The sequence below is a fragment of the Eutrigla gurnardus genome (genome assembly GCF_963514095.1).
Source record: "Eutrigla gurnardus genome assembly, chromosome: 9".
Taxonomy (NCBI): Eukaryota; Metazoa; Chordata; class Actinopteri; order Perciformes; family Triglidae; genus Eutrigla; species Eutrigla gurnardus.
The window spans coordinates 20,547,655-20,561,666 of record NC_139923.1 but is presented as its reverse complement, the minus strand read 5'-3'; the positions used below and the strand labels follow the sequence as shown (position 1 = coordinate 20,561,666).

The 14,012-nt window shown below is 45.3% G+C and overlaps 2 protein-coding genes across 2 annotated transcripts in view; one reads left to right on the top strand and one right to left on the bottom strand.

The window, feature by feature from the left end:
* Positions 1–9,043, top strand: part of LOC311018858 (zinc finger homeobox protein 3-like) — a 14,982-nt gene extending 5,939 nt beyond the window's left edge. Inside the window, 6 exon segments of the mRNA XM_084017925.1 lie at positions 343–381; positions 384–565; positions 567–884; positions 886–5,088; positions 5,223–5,888; positions 5,996–9,043. Of these exon segments, the coding sequence (XP_083874051.1) occupies positions 343–381; positions 384–565; positions 567–884; positions 886–5,088; positions 5,223–5,888; positions 5,996–6,112 (5,525 nt within the window). The 3' untranslated portion in view covers positions 6,113–9,043.
* calub (calumenin b) overlaps positions 1–14,012 on the bottom strand; it is a 140,573-nt gene that overhangs the window by 18,746 nt on the left and 107,815 nt on the right. The gene's annotated exons all lie outside the window — the stretch shown is intronic.

Sequence of the window (14,012 nt, the reverse complement as noted above, 5' to 3'; positions counted from 1 at the left end):
AAAACAACACTGGGCGTTACTGGCAATAACCCCCCTACCCAAAGAAAAAAACAATATTGACAGACTTGTATTTTTCTTTTACTTCCAGGTCAAACAATCCATGGAACAAACACAGCCTCGGCTGCAGACAGAACCACAGATAGATGAGACCCAGAAAAATAAAAATACCACAAACAACGATTCCAGTGCTTCACAGAAAAACAAAGGTTGGTTTAAAATGCATGATGAAACTGACCAGAATTTAGATATTAATTGATGATTGACAAAATCCAAAACATGTCATGGTCATGAATTCAAAACACATTGCCCTAATGTTTACTATTACTATTTACTTTTTTTAAGGCATTTCAGTGGGGGACACTGTGGGAGATGTAGCCGCACCCAAGATGTCACAGCTCTACTCACCCCACCCCTAGAAGACAACACCACTCACCCTTCCAATGGCAGACTGGCTCCTCAGTCCCCAACTCAGACCCCCCCCTCCTCCCCGCCCACCTCTCCGACTGGTGATCCCCCTCCCCTTTCTGATCGCCATGGTTACCGGTTCCGTTGCAGCAGGTGCAGCCCTGGCGTTCCCCACTCAGGAGAAGCTTCAGCTGCATTGGCAGTACCATGCCATGAGGGCGGCGACAGAGTGCCCCCTCTGTTCTAGACAATGCCGCAGTCAAGAGGCCCTGCAGAGACACATGCAGAACACACACTCACAGCTGGACAACACACAGGGGCAGAATACACTTGTGCCGCCTCACACTGCTCAATACATGGAGCAAAATAAGAGCTCAGTTCAACAAGATTTTAGTTTATCACCTCAAGTCGGTCAAGAAGCAGGAGAGGGTGAGGAGGAAGAGATAGAAGCACTAGGCATGGAGGGAAAGGAGGAACAAAAAGAAAGAAGTACAATTTAAAGAAAAGGACATGGTCGGGGAAGTTGTTGGAGGCGAGGAGGATTTGACTGAGCCAGAGAACGGGCCACATGAGGAGCTCATTTCAGAACCTACTTCCAGCTCTCTTGTCAAAAAGATCCCTAACCCCACAATGGACCGCTATCTGGATCCAAGCAGGCCCTATAAATGCACAATATGCTCTGAATCTTTTACCCAGAAAACAATTCTTCTGGTTCACTATAACTCTGTGTCCCATCTTCACCGGGCCAGACGAGCCCTGCAGGAGTCTGGCACAGGTGTTGCTGTCCCCGAGGCTCCCCGTGGCCCAGATCCTAGGCCTTACCGATGCCGATTGTGTGGAGTGGGCTACAGCCAGAGCTCCACACTGGACATACATCTTCGCTCTGTCCTTCATCAGACTAGAGCTCGTGCTGCCCAGAACTCAGCTCCACAGACCCCAGCATCTAATGTAGCTGCTCCAGTGTCAGTCCCCACTATGAATACTCAGGCTGCCACCACCAGAGAAGAAACATCAAAGTGTTCTACTTTCACCAAGACATCAGATGTAGTAGCTGAGGCCCCGTCAACCCTCTCGAGCCAAACTGATAGCCAGCACGCTAAAAGTAGAGTGGCAGAACTTATAGCATCAAGGAACCAGCTAATGCTAATACAACAGCAGCAGTTAGCTCAGGCCCAGGCCCAAGCTCAGTTACAACAACACACGGCTCTGCTCCAGTCTCAATTGATGCAGCACCTTCCCTTAGGGACCGAGAATCTCCTTCAACAACACTTCTCCCTGACACCAGACAACTTGCTCTCTCTGCAGCAGCAACTTCTTCTGCCCTTTTATTTGTCAGGAGACATGAATCCTAATCCAGAATTAACTGTTAAGAGCCTGGATCTTAGTCAGTTATTATATGCCAACTCCATCCTCAAAGAACAGATTAAGGCAGAAGTTAAAAGAGAGTCCCAACCTCAAATAGATGAGAAACAATACCAGAAACAAAGTTCAAACTCAGCTCTTAGCCAACCAAAATATCATGTGAAGTGTGAAGCCAAGGTTGAAGCTGGCTACAGTGGATCTGCTAACAACCTGTCACAAAAAGAACACAGCAAGTCTAGTCATGAGGAAGAAAAAGAGGAAATTCCTGTTCCTACTGTTAAAAGTGAGTGTCAGAAGGAGGATTCCTCTTTTAATGTTCCTGGATTGCAGTGTCCTCCTCCCAGAGTGCCATATGCTGCTGTAAACGGGGAGCCTCTTCGAGCCCTGCTGCAGAGTTATGGCTATGAGTTAGCACTGCAATATATACAAAATAGACATAGACACCAGCAGCAGATACCAACACACATGTTACCATATAAACAGGAGTGTTCTGCTACCAACAAGATGGAGGTATGCTCAGAGGAAGAAAGAGTTCAGTTTAGTGGACTACAGGATGGAAAGATGGAAGGCTGGGACAAGGATAACAAAGGAGCAGAGGGCAATGGCGACATAGAAGGTTTGCCACAAGAGAAAAAGCAGAAAGATGAGGAATTACCAAACAACGAGAGAGGATGTTGTGGAAGAGGAGAAAAGTGTGGCGACTGTGGCAAATTTTTTTCAGATGCCTTGATTTTAAAAAGCCACCGGGAGTACATGCATAGGATGCTGTTCCCCACTCCTGCACTGGAGAGGTTTTCAAGAGAATACAGGCTGCAGTATGACCAGATGTACCCTCTCACACGGCCTAAATCCGGTGAGAATTCAACTGCTTCAGCTGCAACCCCGGTCCCATCCTCAGAGTCAGAACCAGCACCGGAACCAGTTATGCCTCAAGTTAAAAGCCTTCCACCCTCACCGGTACCTTCATTTTCAGATCCCATAACCAAAATGTGTACTCCAGCTAAAGACCTAATACCAACAGCCCCCACACCTTCTTCTCCTCCATTTCCTTCTCAACCTCAAGATTTTCCACAAGAGACCCCGATCGCAAGTACATCGGCTACAGCTACACCTGAAACAACATCACCAGCTAACTCCATACCTCTTTCCTTACCTAACATACCGATGCTTCCTCTTTCCTTACCCCAGCTTCCTATAGCTCCGCTGTCTTTACCTAATCTTCCCTTGCCCCACATACCTTTTGCCATGGACCCACCTTTATTCCCTCCAGGTATGATGCAGTCTATAGGTCTCCAGGCTCAACATTGGTTAGACTCAAGTTTGAACCCTGAATTGGCAAAGCTTTACCAATCTCAACTTAACACAGCACTGCTAGGGCAACAGCCACAGCTCAGTCCTTCTTTGCTAATCCAGCAATCCCAGCTCAGCCCAGCATTGCAAAGTCTGTCTCCACAACTAAATCCTGCGCTGTTGGGTCAACCATCCCAAACCAGCCCCATCCAAACAGGACAGCAACCCCAAGTCAGCCCAACTATACTTGAACAGGGCAAGAGAACCCGAACCCGAATCTCTGAGGAGCAACTGACTGTTCTGAGAAAACACTTTGATATAAACAGCCTCCCCAGTGATGATGAAATCAACAAGATGTCTGCTCTGTCCGGTTTGCCTCATAAAGTAATCAAACACTGGTTTCGCAACACCCTATTTAAAGAGCGTCAGCGAGATAAGGATTCCCCTTACAATTTTAATAACCCCCCAACCATAGCCCTGGATGAGTCCAGAGAAGTAGCACAAAGCCAGTCTCTGACTATTTCCCCATGTTCACTGTCCCCAGCCCTTCCAGCCAACACCTCACCACAGCCCCAGACTACAGACCTCAAGATAGGAGAGCCCCATAAGGGCCGGCGTTCTTCCCGTACCCGCTTCACGGAGAAACAGCTGGGGACGCTGCAAGGGGTGTTTGAAGCAACTCCCTATCCAAGAGAGGAAGAATATGACAGGTTATCTGCTCTGTTGTCCCTCCCTAACAGGATCATTGTTGTATGGTTCCAAAATGCTAGGCAGAGAGCTCGCAAATATCAAGACCTGGGAAAAGATGATGAATTAGAGGGGAAGAACCATCTTGACAGAATTCACAGGCAGAGAAACGGCCGCAACAAGAATGTTGATGATGATGATGATTATAATGATGATAACAAATGTGGGGATGAAGCACAAGGTGAATCTCAGAATGAAAACTCCATGGATCTGACTTATGAGTATTACACCAACCCTGACTCACCTGTCCTTGATTCTTCCTCTCACTGCACAGAAAATGAGCATCAAACAGCCAATGGTGAACCAACACCTGTTACTAGTAAACAAGAAGATAAAACAATCCCTCCTCAGGCTAACAAAAGCCCAACTCTTGTTCAAACTCAAAGTGGAACTTCAGATGCAGACATCGAGCATAAGGAAATTGTTCAGGCCATGAAAACAGGGCCGTCGTCACAACCTGAGCCCAATCTGCAGCCCGAAAGTATGCCAGAAAGACCACAGCCTCGCTCCTCCTCCTCCTCCTCTTCACAAAAAACAGTACCCAACATTGCATCCACAGCTCATTCCAGCCAGGGGTGTAGTCATCCTTCTGATCAAACTGTTGAAAAGCCAGTGGATACATCACCCAGTCTCCCTGCTGCTTCAGAGTCTGAAACAAGCCACAATCGGCTGCCTGATGCCACCTCTGGCCTATCCACTGAAACCCAGCCAAAAAAACACCTCCAACCCCAAACCCAGGCTCAGTTCCAGTGCAGTCTCTGCCCAGTGTCCTTGCCCTCATTCCAGCTGTGGCAGGAGCATCAGACCAGGCACCTTCTGGCAGCTCAGTCCCAGGTCCAATTCCTCCACTCTGGCTTCACAGACCGAACCATGCCTTACATGATGCTCCACCCCAACCACACCCTGATGGCGAGCCAAATGCTTTCAGGCGCTATGTCCCAGATGCACCCTAATCCCACACATCCCATGATTTCACACCTAAACAGCATACAAATTAAGAACACACTCTCTGATCCTTCGAGTAATACCCTCACCAGCCTCCCTCAGAATTCTCTGACTCCCATGAAGCAGAGTTCAAAGCTTATATCAGAGACCAGTTTTGAAGGCCAAAGGGGTGGTAGAGAGATTGATGAAGACCACCGTAGGGATAAGCGACAGAGAACCACCATCACCCCAGAACAGCTTGAAGTGTTGTATCAGCGCTACAGTATGGACTCTAACCCCACCAGAGGAGTCCTGGAAGGCATTGCACGCGACGTAGGCCTAACAAGACGTGTGGTTCAGGTATTTTATAAACGTTTTTTGTGTTTGAATGTGTGTGAATGTTTTTGAGAAAGCGGGGTGGAAAGCAAGGCATAGAAAATAACAATGCTTTTGTGTATGTCAAATTTTAAAACGTAATGGTCTTTTCTTCACAGGTCTGGTTTCAGAATACACGAGCCAGAGAGAGAAAAGGACAGTTCCGTTCAATGGGGCCTGGATCCAGCTTCAGCTTGGGTTTGAACCACTTGCGCTGTCCATTCTGCAGGGCTCTCTTCAAGGTTAAGAGTGCACTGGATGCCCATATGAGGTCACGCCACTGGGCAGAGGCTGAAAGAGCTGGCTACAACTTATCAATGAGTAATGGATCCAATGGGCAGATTGGGATGGCTATGTCATCTGTCATGGACAGACCAGGCCCATCTATCTCTTCCAACCTTATCCCAAACCATGGCTATGTCATCATTAACAAAGAGTTAAGTATGAAACCACCTATGACCTCTTTGTCTTCAACGACTGATCTGAACCACCCAGAGGATGATGATGACTATGAGGATGATGATGAGGAGTACCCATGTGAGGAGATTTCCAGTATGGCTGACCAAGGATCTCCTAGTCCTGAGGGATCTGGGGGTCCAAGCTCAGACTGGGGTGAGACACAAAGTCTGCAACAGCAACAGCATCAGCAGCAGCGCCAAAGGACACAGATGAGCCACTTCCAGGTACTCCAGCTCAGAGACTTCTACAGGAGCCACCGTACCCCGAACCGTCATGAGTGTGAGAGACTGGGCCAGGAGTTGGGACTCCCTCACCGAGTGGTGCAGGTAAATGTTTCAAATATTCATAAAATACACACACAAAACAATAGTTTCCTGACAATTAAGTGTTTTGAGGATAACAGCTGATTTATTCCTACAACTCGTTTGTGCAGGTGTGGTTCCAGAATGCCAGAGCCAAGGAGAAGAGGGCCAGAAGCCTGAGCTCTGACTCTGCGGAGAGGGAGCAGGCTGAGCTGTCCGCAGGGGCAGGGGAGAGAGACAGAGCTTAAAGAGGCAGACTACGGCCTCTTTGCTTCTTTTTACTACATTCTTCCCCAAATCCCTCCTGCACCTGCTGTCGATCACTAAACATATACCCTGTCCACTTTGCTGCCAAACCTGTAACCTAAACACCCCAAAGATGCTGAGCCACAGTGGCCCAAAGAGAAACTCTCAACTGGAAGAGAGAGCCCAAACCAAGTCCTCTCTACCACAGCTTTCCTCTTTTCATATTGTTCTTAAACACTTGCCTGGTCTGTCCTTTCACATTGAAAAGAGCTCCTCTCCCTATTCCGTCAGACACCTTACTACAACCAAACACCACCTTGTTAAAACCAACCAGATGCCACAGAGGCCAAAGAGCATTCTCCAAGTATGTGACCTCACTGCCCAGCTAGACCTGCAGTCTACCTCTCAGTCTGCATGACAGACTCACAGTGGGCCCTCCACCAGACAGTGCTAGATGACTAGCTGTGTAGCATGTAGTGCCAGTCTGTAAGAGGCTGGAAAATAAATTGTCAAAGAGATTTTAGTGTAAATAGAGAGCTCCAAAAGATAAACTTGAAGAAAAACAAAGCAGTTAACTGTGGATGAAGAAGATGATGAAAAGAAAAACAAAAAAACAAATGGAAAAATATCCTTGAAATAGATGGAGGTATTCGCATAGAGCTTTTGTAAAGACTGACTCAGATTCCAAAGCTCGTAACCAAAATTTTTCATGTCTGTGGATTTTGTTTCAACCTGTTTGTTTTCAATAACAAACTGCAGAGCTGACGTCTGTACCGTGAGTGGGTGAGATCTGCAGCTGGCAAAATTAAGCCGAGTACCAATAGACTGATACGGTGCCAGAACGCAGCTTCACCCTCCACAAGCCAATGATGAGTCTTTTGTTGTACATGTACACCTTTCTTTGTTCCTTTAGTGGATAACAGCCCAAATAGCACAGAACGTAAAGGCCGGTTTGTCCTGAATGGGGCAAACTATTTTTTATAGCACTCAACCATTATACTGTATATGAAAACTTTAACCAAACTCAAATTTACATTGTGTGTGTTTAGTAATAGTTTCTTAATATAAATCGTATGGATTGAGATAAACTGTCTTGCTTCGATATGATAGTGTCATGATTATGAAAAGATTATGACAGCTTTGATATGTTCAGGCAAGGTGACTTACTGCCTTTCCGTTCTATTTGAATATACCAATGGCTGACCAATGTTATGTGATTAATGTAAAGCTTTCTATGCTCAGGACAACAGCTCAATATGGCTCCACTTCAAATGTGATCTTAATACTGTACTTTTCGGTTTTTAAAACAGAAAAGGCATGGTTTAACCTTGGACTAAGTATTAAAAGATATCTACAAAAAAGTCTGTATTTCAAAGATCTGAGCTTCACCTCTGAGTAATAGATTGTTACAAAAACCTTAATGAAACTAAAGTGTTTAATAGTGTGAGGGGTAAATGTACAGTATTTAGCTTTTGTATGGTTGACTCAAGACTTCATTGGATGATTGAGACATAGCTCTCTTTTCCACTTACAGATAGGGAGCTACTGCGCAAATCTGAGAAAAACTTCGGATGTTATTGATGTTATTTTTGTACACTTAATTTATTTTCCCTTTCTCCTTCCCTACCAACTTCCCTCTTTTGCTCTCTACCTTTTGTCCTGTGTTCATTTGCAACCAGTCCTTATTCTAACTGTAATAATGATAATATAACAATAATAGCTAAACAATAATTAATGCTTTAAGACAAAAATCCAAAGACGTGATAATACTTTAACCATATGACCTACAAAAATAAGCGCTACTGTTTACTTGACGATGTATTGCTGTTTTTAAAGAAGGAAGGAGTCCCTATATCTAAGCTACTGTTTTCTGCCTCTCATAAGCACACTGGAGACTGTAACCAAAACCCCAAACTAGAGCCATGGCAGTCTGTAATATAGCGGTTGAAGAGTTTTACTTCTCTTGAGAAATGTTGCCGTTTATTTTTCTTTCTTTTTTACCATAGTGTTGAACTTCAGCCCTTAAGGATGTCCAGTTTGCTGCTAATGTACTGTAGGTTCTAACGATACTGTAGAAAGATGCATGCTCTGATCGCTTTATCACTAGGCTTTAATGACTACAAACTGTAATGATACCTGTGATGCTGTTGATAAACTGCTCCTCTGTTATTCTGTTGTAAACAAATGTGGGGCTCAATTCCATCAGGTTTGTTTTTCAGTATCCTATTTATTACCCCCTACTCAGAAGAATAAAACGTAATACCAGAAATATTTTTTCCAAGTTTCCAGTTTTAGAGAAATCTGCTTGGGGCATTAACTTCTTAATACTTATGGAGATACTGCATAGCTATTTGAAGGAGTTCAGCCCCAAACCTTCCACTGGTATGGTGTCAGCCTTTTTGTGTTGCAATGTCTCTAGTCCATTTGTCCATCTAAAACAGCTTTGTTGAACTCGTCTCAGACTGACATCGCAGCCAACTTTCCAAAGGATGTGGACTGACTTAACTCTGTCATGTTTTGTTCTTAAACTAACCAATGTTTACGACAATACCAATGAGCTTTCTTCTGTACAGAAATGTGCATTCCAAATACCACAAAGGCAGTTTTTGTATACTGATTTCTTTTATTTTTATTTCTGTCATATTCTCTTGATCTTAGTGACTGTAAGATGTACATATTTGGGTCCTCTATGGTGAAGGGACTCTGTTATCCTTACTGTAGGTAAAACTATTCTTTACGTTTTTTTCTGGATATGTTGTTGCCATAGTGATGACCAAAAAGATACCTGTGATGTGCACCTGTCCTTATGTCCTGCTCCAGTGGTTTAGTGTGTCTCTATAATCTCCCTCCCCAAGTTCTCCCCTACTGGTGTGTGTTTCTCTTCCTTTCCCTTCCCATACTCCACTGAGCTAAATAAAGTCTGCTTTGGTGCATGCTCTGGTCTCATCCCTGGTCCAACCAAGAGAAGCCATTTTGTGAATGTTGTGGTATGCGAGGGTGTCTGCCTGCGATACGTGTTTTCATATTCCAGGTTGTACGTTGTGTGTGTCTGACTGAAAGGGTTTTGATGTGTGTGTGTGTGTGTGTGTGTGTGTGTGTGTGTAACACAGCAGTGTGTGGAAGGCGTTTGGTGAATGGAGCCATGACCTCTGGGGTCACTTCATTAATTACATCTGTGACATTCAGCCAGATGAGTTTCCTTTGTGACTAAATGATATGATGAATATTAACGACCTCGGATGAATTACACTGCTGCTTCTGCTGCTGATGATAATGTGTTTTACGACTCTGGGAGAGAGGGGAGTGAAATTGCACACTACAGCACATTTAGGAAAGGCAGATTTTCATATGCAACATTTCAAAAGACCACAGCGTAGTTTGGTGGAGCAGATTTTTTTTATTTTGTTCCCTTTGGTGTAAAAACTTTCCGGCGGTTGATGAGACAACTTGCCAGAGAGGGAAAAAAAAAAAAAAAAAACTAGAATACAAGAATGTGTTATGCGGTCTCAAGCACAAACTGGTGATCTGCTCCTTGTTCTCTAGCAGCAAGCCGTTCATTTAACCATTACACATGAATGCGACAACAGAGGAAACGGTTTTTATTGGGGTTGCGGGGAACAGACAAACAAATGCACGGGCAGAACAATAGCAAAGTAAACACAGAAGCGGGCTTGAGATAGCTTCGTAGCCGATGATAGCCATCTTAGAAAGTCATCCTGATAAAGTGATCCCCCACCATTTTTCCTTCTCCCTGTCCTCCCCCTCTTAATCAAATGAGTACTGTGCAGCTGGTGGGGTTGCGGCAAAAAAGGGGGTACGAGTGTGTGCAGAGGAGGTGGAGGGGGTCCTTTGAGGGGGGGCTTTGAGGGATGGCGTGAAATTATTGCCTGCTGGTGTATATGTGTCGCTGGGGGTGGAAGGGTAGAGTAGGGGATTGGGCTGGAGCTGGGGGGGTGTAATGTCATTGCCTGCTGGTGTATCAATAGTGGGGGCTCATTTAGATTTAGATTGGTTATGTGAGGAGGGAGCTGAAAGGCCAGCTCATGTTTATGCATGAATCCCAAAGCATGCTGCTGTGGTGGAGCCCCGAGTTAAAGAGACAGAGCTGAAATACATTCGCACATTTAGACACAGCTCTGCGTCTGTGGATAAGGATTCAGTCGGAGTGATGTCGTGCCGTCAGCTACATTTCAAATCGTGCGTGCGCGTGTCGGCCTGTTTGTGATGTTGCGTATGCCCATAGATAACATCTACGTCCAAATGAGGCTAAAAAACTGAGATCTAATTTTTGCTTTAAAAAATCCCACCACCCTACTGTGTCCTGAAGATTGCTTTGGTATCTCCTACAGCTGATGCAGGGCTACACACGCTACTTCCCACATTACACTCACTCACACAGTGAGAGTAATCAGTAAATGTCTTTGAAGGAGAGTTTGTTCAGCACTTCATCAGGTATAAAGTGGTTTTTATTTGGAAATGTGGTCCCTATCCATCTTTTAAATGACTTTTTAATGGTCGTCACACCATCCTAATCAATCATGTGGCAGAGCTAGCCTGCGAGCGCAAATACGCTCTATTTATAATTCCTACATTCTGCTGCAAAAACTGACAGTCTGTGCCTTCTTCGTACTGTAAACGAGTGGGGAAATGAGTGAAATTGTCTTTCTGATTTTGTGGAAACATTACAAAGTCTTCCTATGCCGATCTCCAGCCCCCACAATGAGGTACCCTTTGTAATTTGTCTTCATAATATATATACAGTCTCTAGACCTGCAGAAAGGGTGGATAGTATAGCTTTTTACAACAAATCCTGCTGGTTATTGTCATTCTTGTGTCTCCACATTCAGGCACACTTTTTTGTGACTTCCCCCCACCCCCTCTCACCCCCCCCGTTGGTCCCCCTTCAGTACTTTACATCTATAATGAGATACAAATACGCATCAGCGGGACAGTGTCTACGACACGCGTCACTGTGTGAATATTACTCACACTTATTAGCTGGATTATGTTAATCTTTACACTCTCTGCTCACAGACAACAGACTCCCCATGATATGGGGGTGGTCACGGCAGTAAGCGTGTGCCGCCGCGTGTGTTTGTGTGTGTGTGTGCGTACGGCTGTACGTGTGTGTTGGAGTGATGCCATGTTGTCAAACTGATCTACATGTGAAAGGGCGGTCTAATTACATCACTTATGCAAATGAGAAATGCACATATGCATGCGCATACATACACAGCAGTGACAGCTTAGTGCTGAGGTCAATAAGACAGTGTGCGCTATCCTCTTATTGACTAACGCGAGGTGGCATCACCACCTGTCAGAAATAGACATGTCTTCACACAATACAGGGAAGTCGCAATTGATGTTTTGATACAGTGCGTCTTATAAATGAGAAAAAAGAGAGTGGATGGGTCAAGCTCACAGTAGACTGAAGCACTTAAACTGTTATTGGAAAATGTCGGACGGCATATCCACTGATTATTCTTTTTTTCAGACTGAAACATTGATAGTATCCCTGTTGGAATGATTGATTGAGTCTGACACATTTTAATTATACCCAAATTAAATGAATTGGCTGGCGGACTATAAAACATTGCTGTTTAATAACGAGCGCCTCCATTTGCCTTTTTTTTCTTGCTTTATCCAATCCCATTTTGTCTGCCTGCACCAAATAACCTCTCTCCATTTAATGATATGCAAATTAATTTTCATGAACCCCATGATCCCATGCGATGATTAAACCGAGATGACATTAGCTGCCATGCTGCTGCCACTGTCAGTGTTTCTGTCTGCCTCCTTTCTCTCTCTTCTATCTCAACCATCTTTCTTCGTATCCACGACAACGACCAACTGGTGATATTAAGGGGTTCATTGTCACCGTTCCCTTATGAATTCGCTTTGTGAGGGATGACATTCTGCGTATCCAGTGTTATTTCAGAGAACTTTTTCCATTGGCAACGGAGCTGGAACATCAGAGCGAGAAATGTGGATTCTCACACCCCATGTGGCAGTATTACACTGCGGACATACATGTTACAACAATATGCAATTATTGTAATGCGGTAACATCATATATATATATATACGATTTTGGTAACCTTCCACATCTCTTCATTTTCCACCTCCAGTGCTCCCCTCCCACCGTTCCGTTTCAGTCTGGATCCAGCTCCACCTCTGCTGTCGTTTATTGTACTCCATTTGCATAATGAAGCCCAGGCTTAATTAAGATCCCACTGGAGTCTGGAGCCAAGGATGAAGGAAAGAAGGACGAGGCGAAGGGGAGGGGGGATCCCGGCGTTCCATAGCTTATCCGCACATGTCCAAATAGGAGGCACAATTTAAGGGGGGAGTAAAGCGTTGACGAGCGATTAAATCGCTAATTATGATCGGCTGTTAGAATTAGTGTGTGGCTGTTAATTAGCTGCAGATGAGATGCCCAGACAGTTGCCCGCCCCCGACGACTGCAGCAGTCTCCCAGACTGGCAATAGAGAAACACAGCTTGACAACCTGGTGATGATGCCAACACATCCCTCCCTTTAACACACACAGCAGTCTGATGGGATATCCCTTTAAGGATGTCCCAGGTGTGCATGTGCAGGAAAGAGGCTCTTCCTCATCCTTGTCCACACACTCTCACTGTTCTTTTTAAAGCACAAAATTCCCATTTTTTTCTTTTTCTATATCCTTTATTCATTTTGCTCATTATTCCTCTTCTTCCTCTTCATAACAGAATGGTACAATCCCTTGTAGTTCTTTGTAATGTAATCCTTGCAGTGCAGAAATTGGCACCGAACAGAGTTGGCATCGAGGAAACAGTTTTTGTTCCATACTTCTACCATAGTTGCATTTGGCTCTGGTTCAGACCTTCTGCTACTATTTTGTATCCGCATTTACTACGCTTTCTTTTTTTTTGTATGGCTTCTGGTGGCGCCCGTGAATGCCTCCCTGTTTGTGTTTGGCATGGTGCCATCTCCGTTTCTGGTCTCTCCCTTGAGGGGATGCCATCGCCAAAACATTTAAGGCATCCGAAATGTTCTGCTCACCGTATGGAGGTTTCTGTTTGCAAATGTGAGCGTTACGTTGGCTTGGCTGCGTGCCAACCGTCCTCGCCGTGCCCAAGCCGCCCCCGAAAAGATGCCATCACAGAATCACTGGTAACCGTTGCCTGGGCACCACTTCTTGGCTTTGTCCAGGCAAAACAAACGGCGATTAGCAGCAAATCCTCAGAGGTGAGTCCCCGTGTCTTTGACTGAGACAGTCCTCCGTCGACCACTTTGATCGCTTCGGGTATGCCAGGCTGGCATGGTGCCCGCTGGCTGGTATTGCTGTGGCTGGCATGGAGAGAAAGAAAATGTGAAAAGTGAACGGAATGTTGGATTCCCCGCTGTCATTCTTCTTCGTATGATCAACGGTCATCACCGAGTTAAACCATACAGTTTCATAGTATCATCCATTTTCCTCCTCAACATCCTTCTCAGCTTCCCGTCATCTAGCTACATCCGAGTCATCCCGTGTCTTCCGGCATCTTCTTCACTTCTATGCTCTGCTGTCCAATCATATTTTCCGTATCTTCTTTCTTTGCCCGCTCCGCAGTTCACGTTGCCCCATTGTGCCTGTGCCAAGGTGGCACCATGGTAGCAGTATGGAGGTCTGTTTCCCTTCCTCTTCCATTCTTATTCTCCTCACCCCTTCGCCCATGCCCATGCCCGCCCCCGCTCAAGTCCTGACTGGATGGCACTGTGCCAACCTGCCACCGCCATTGCTCTCATTTGTAGCTCATCCCTCCGTTGCCCTTCCCCCTGTCTGTACATTTCCATCCCTCTCTCTTCCCGTCATTTCATTCATCTATTTTGTGAATCGTGTACCCTCTTCGCGTGTATTAAATGCTGCGTTTGTAAATT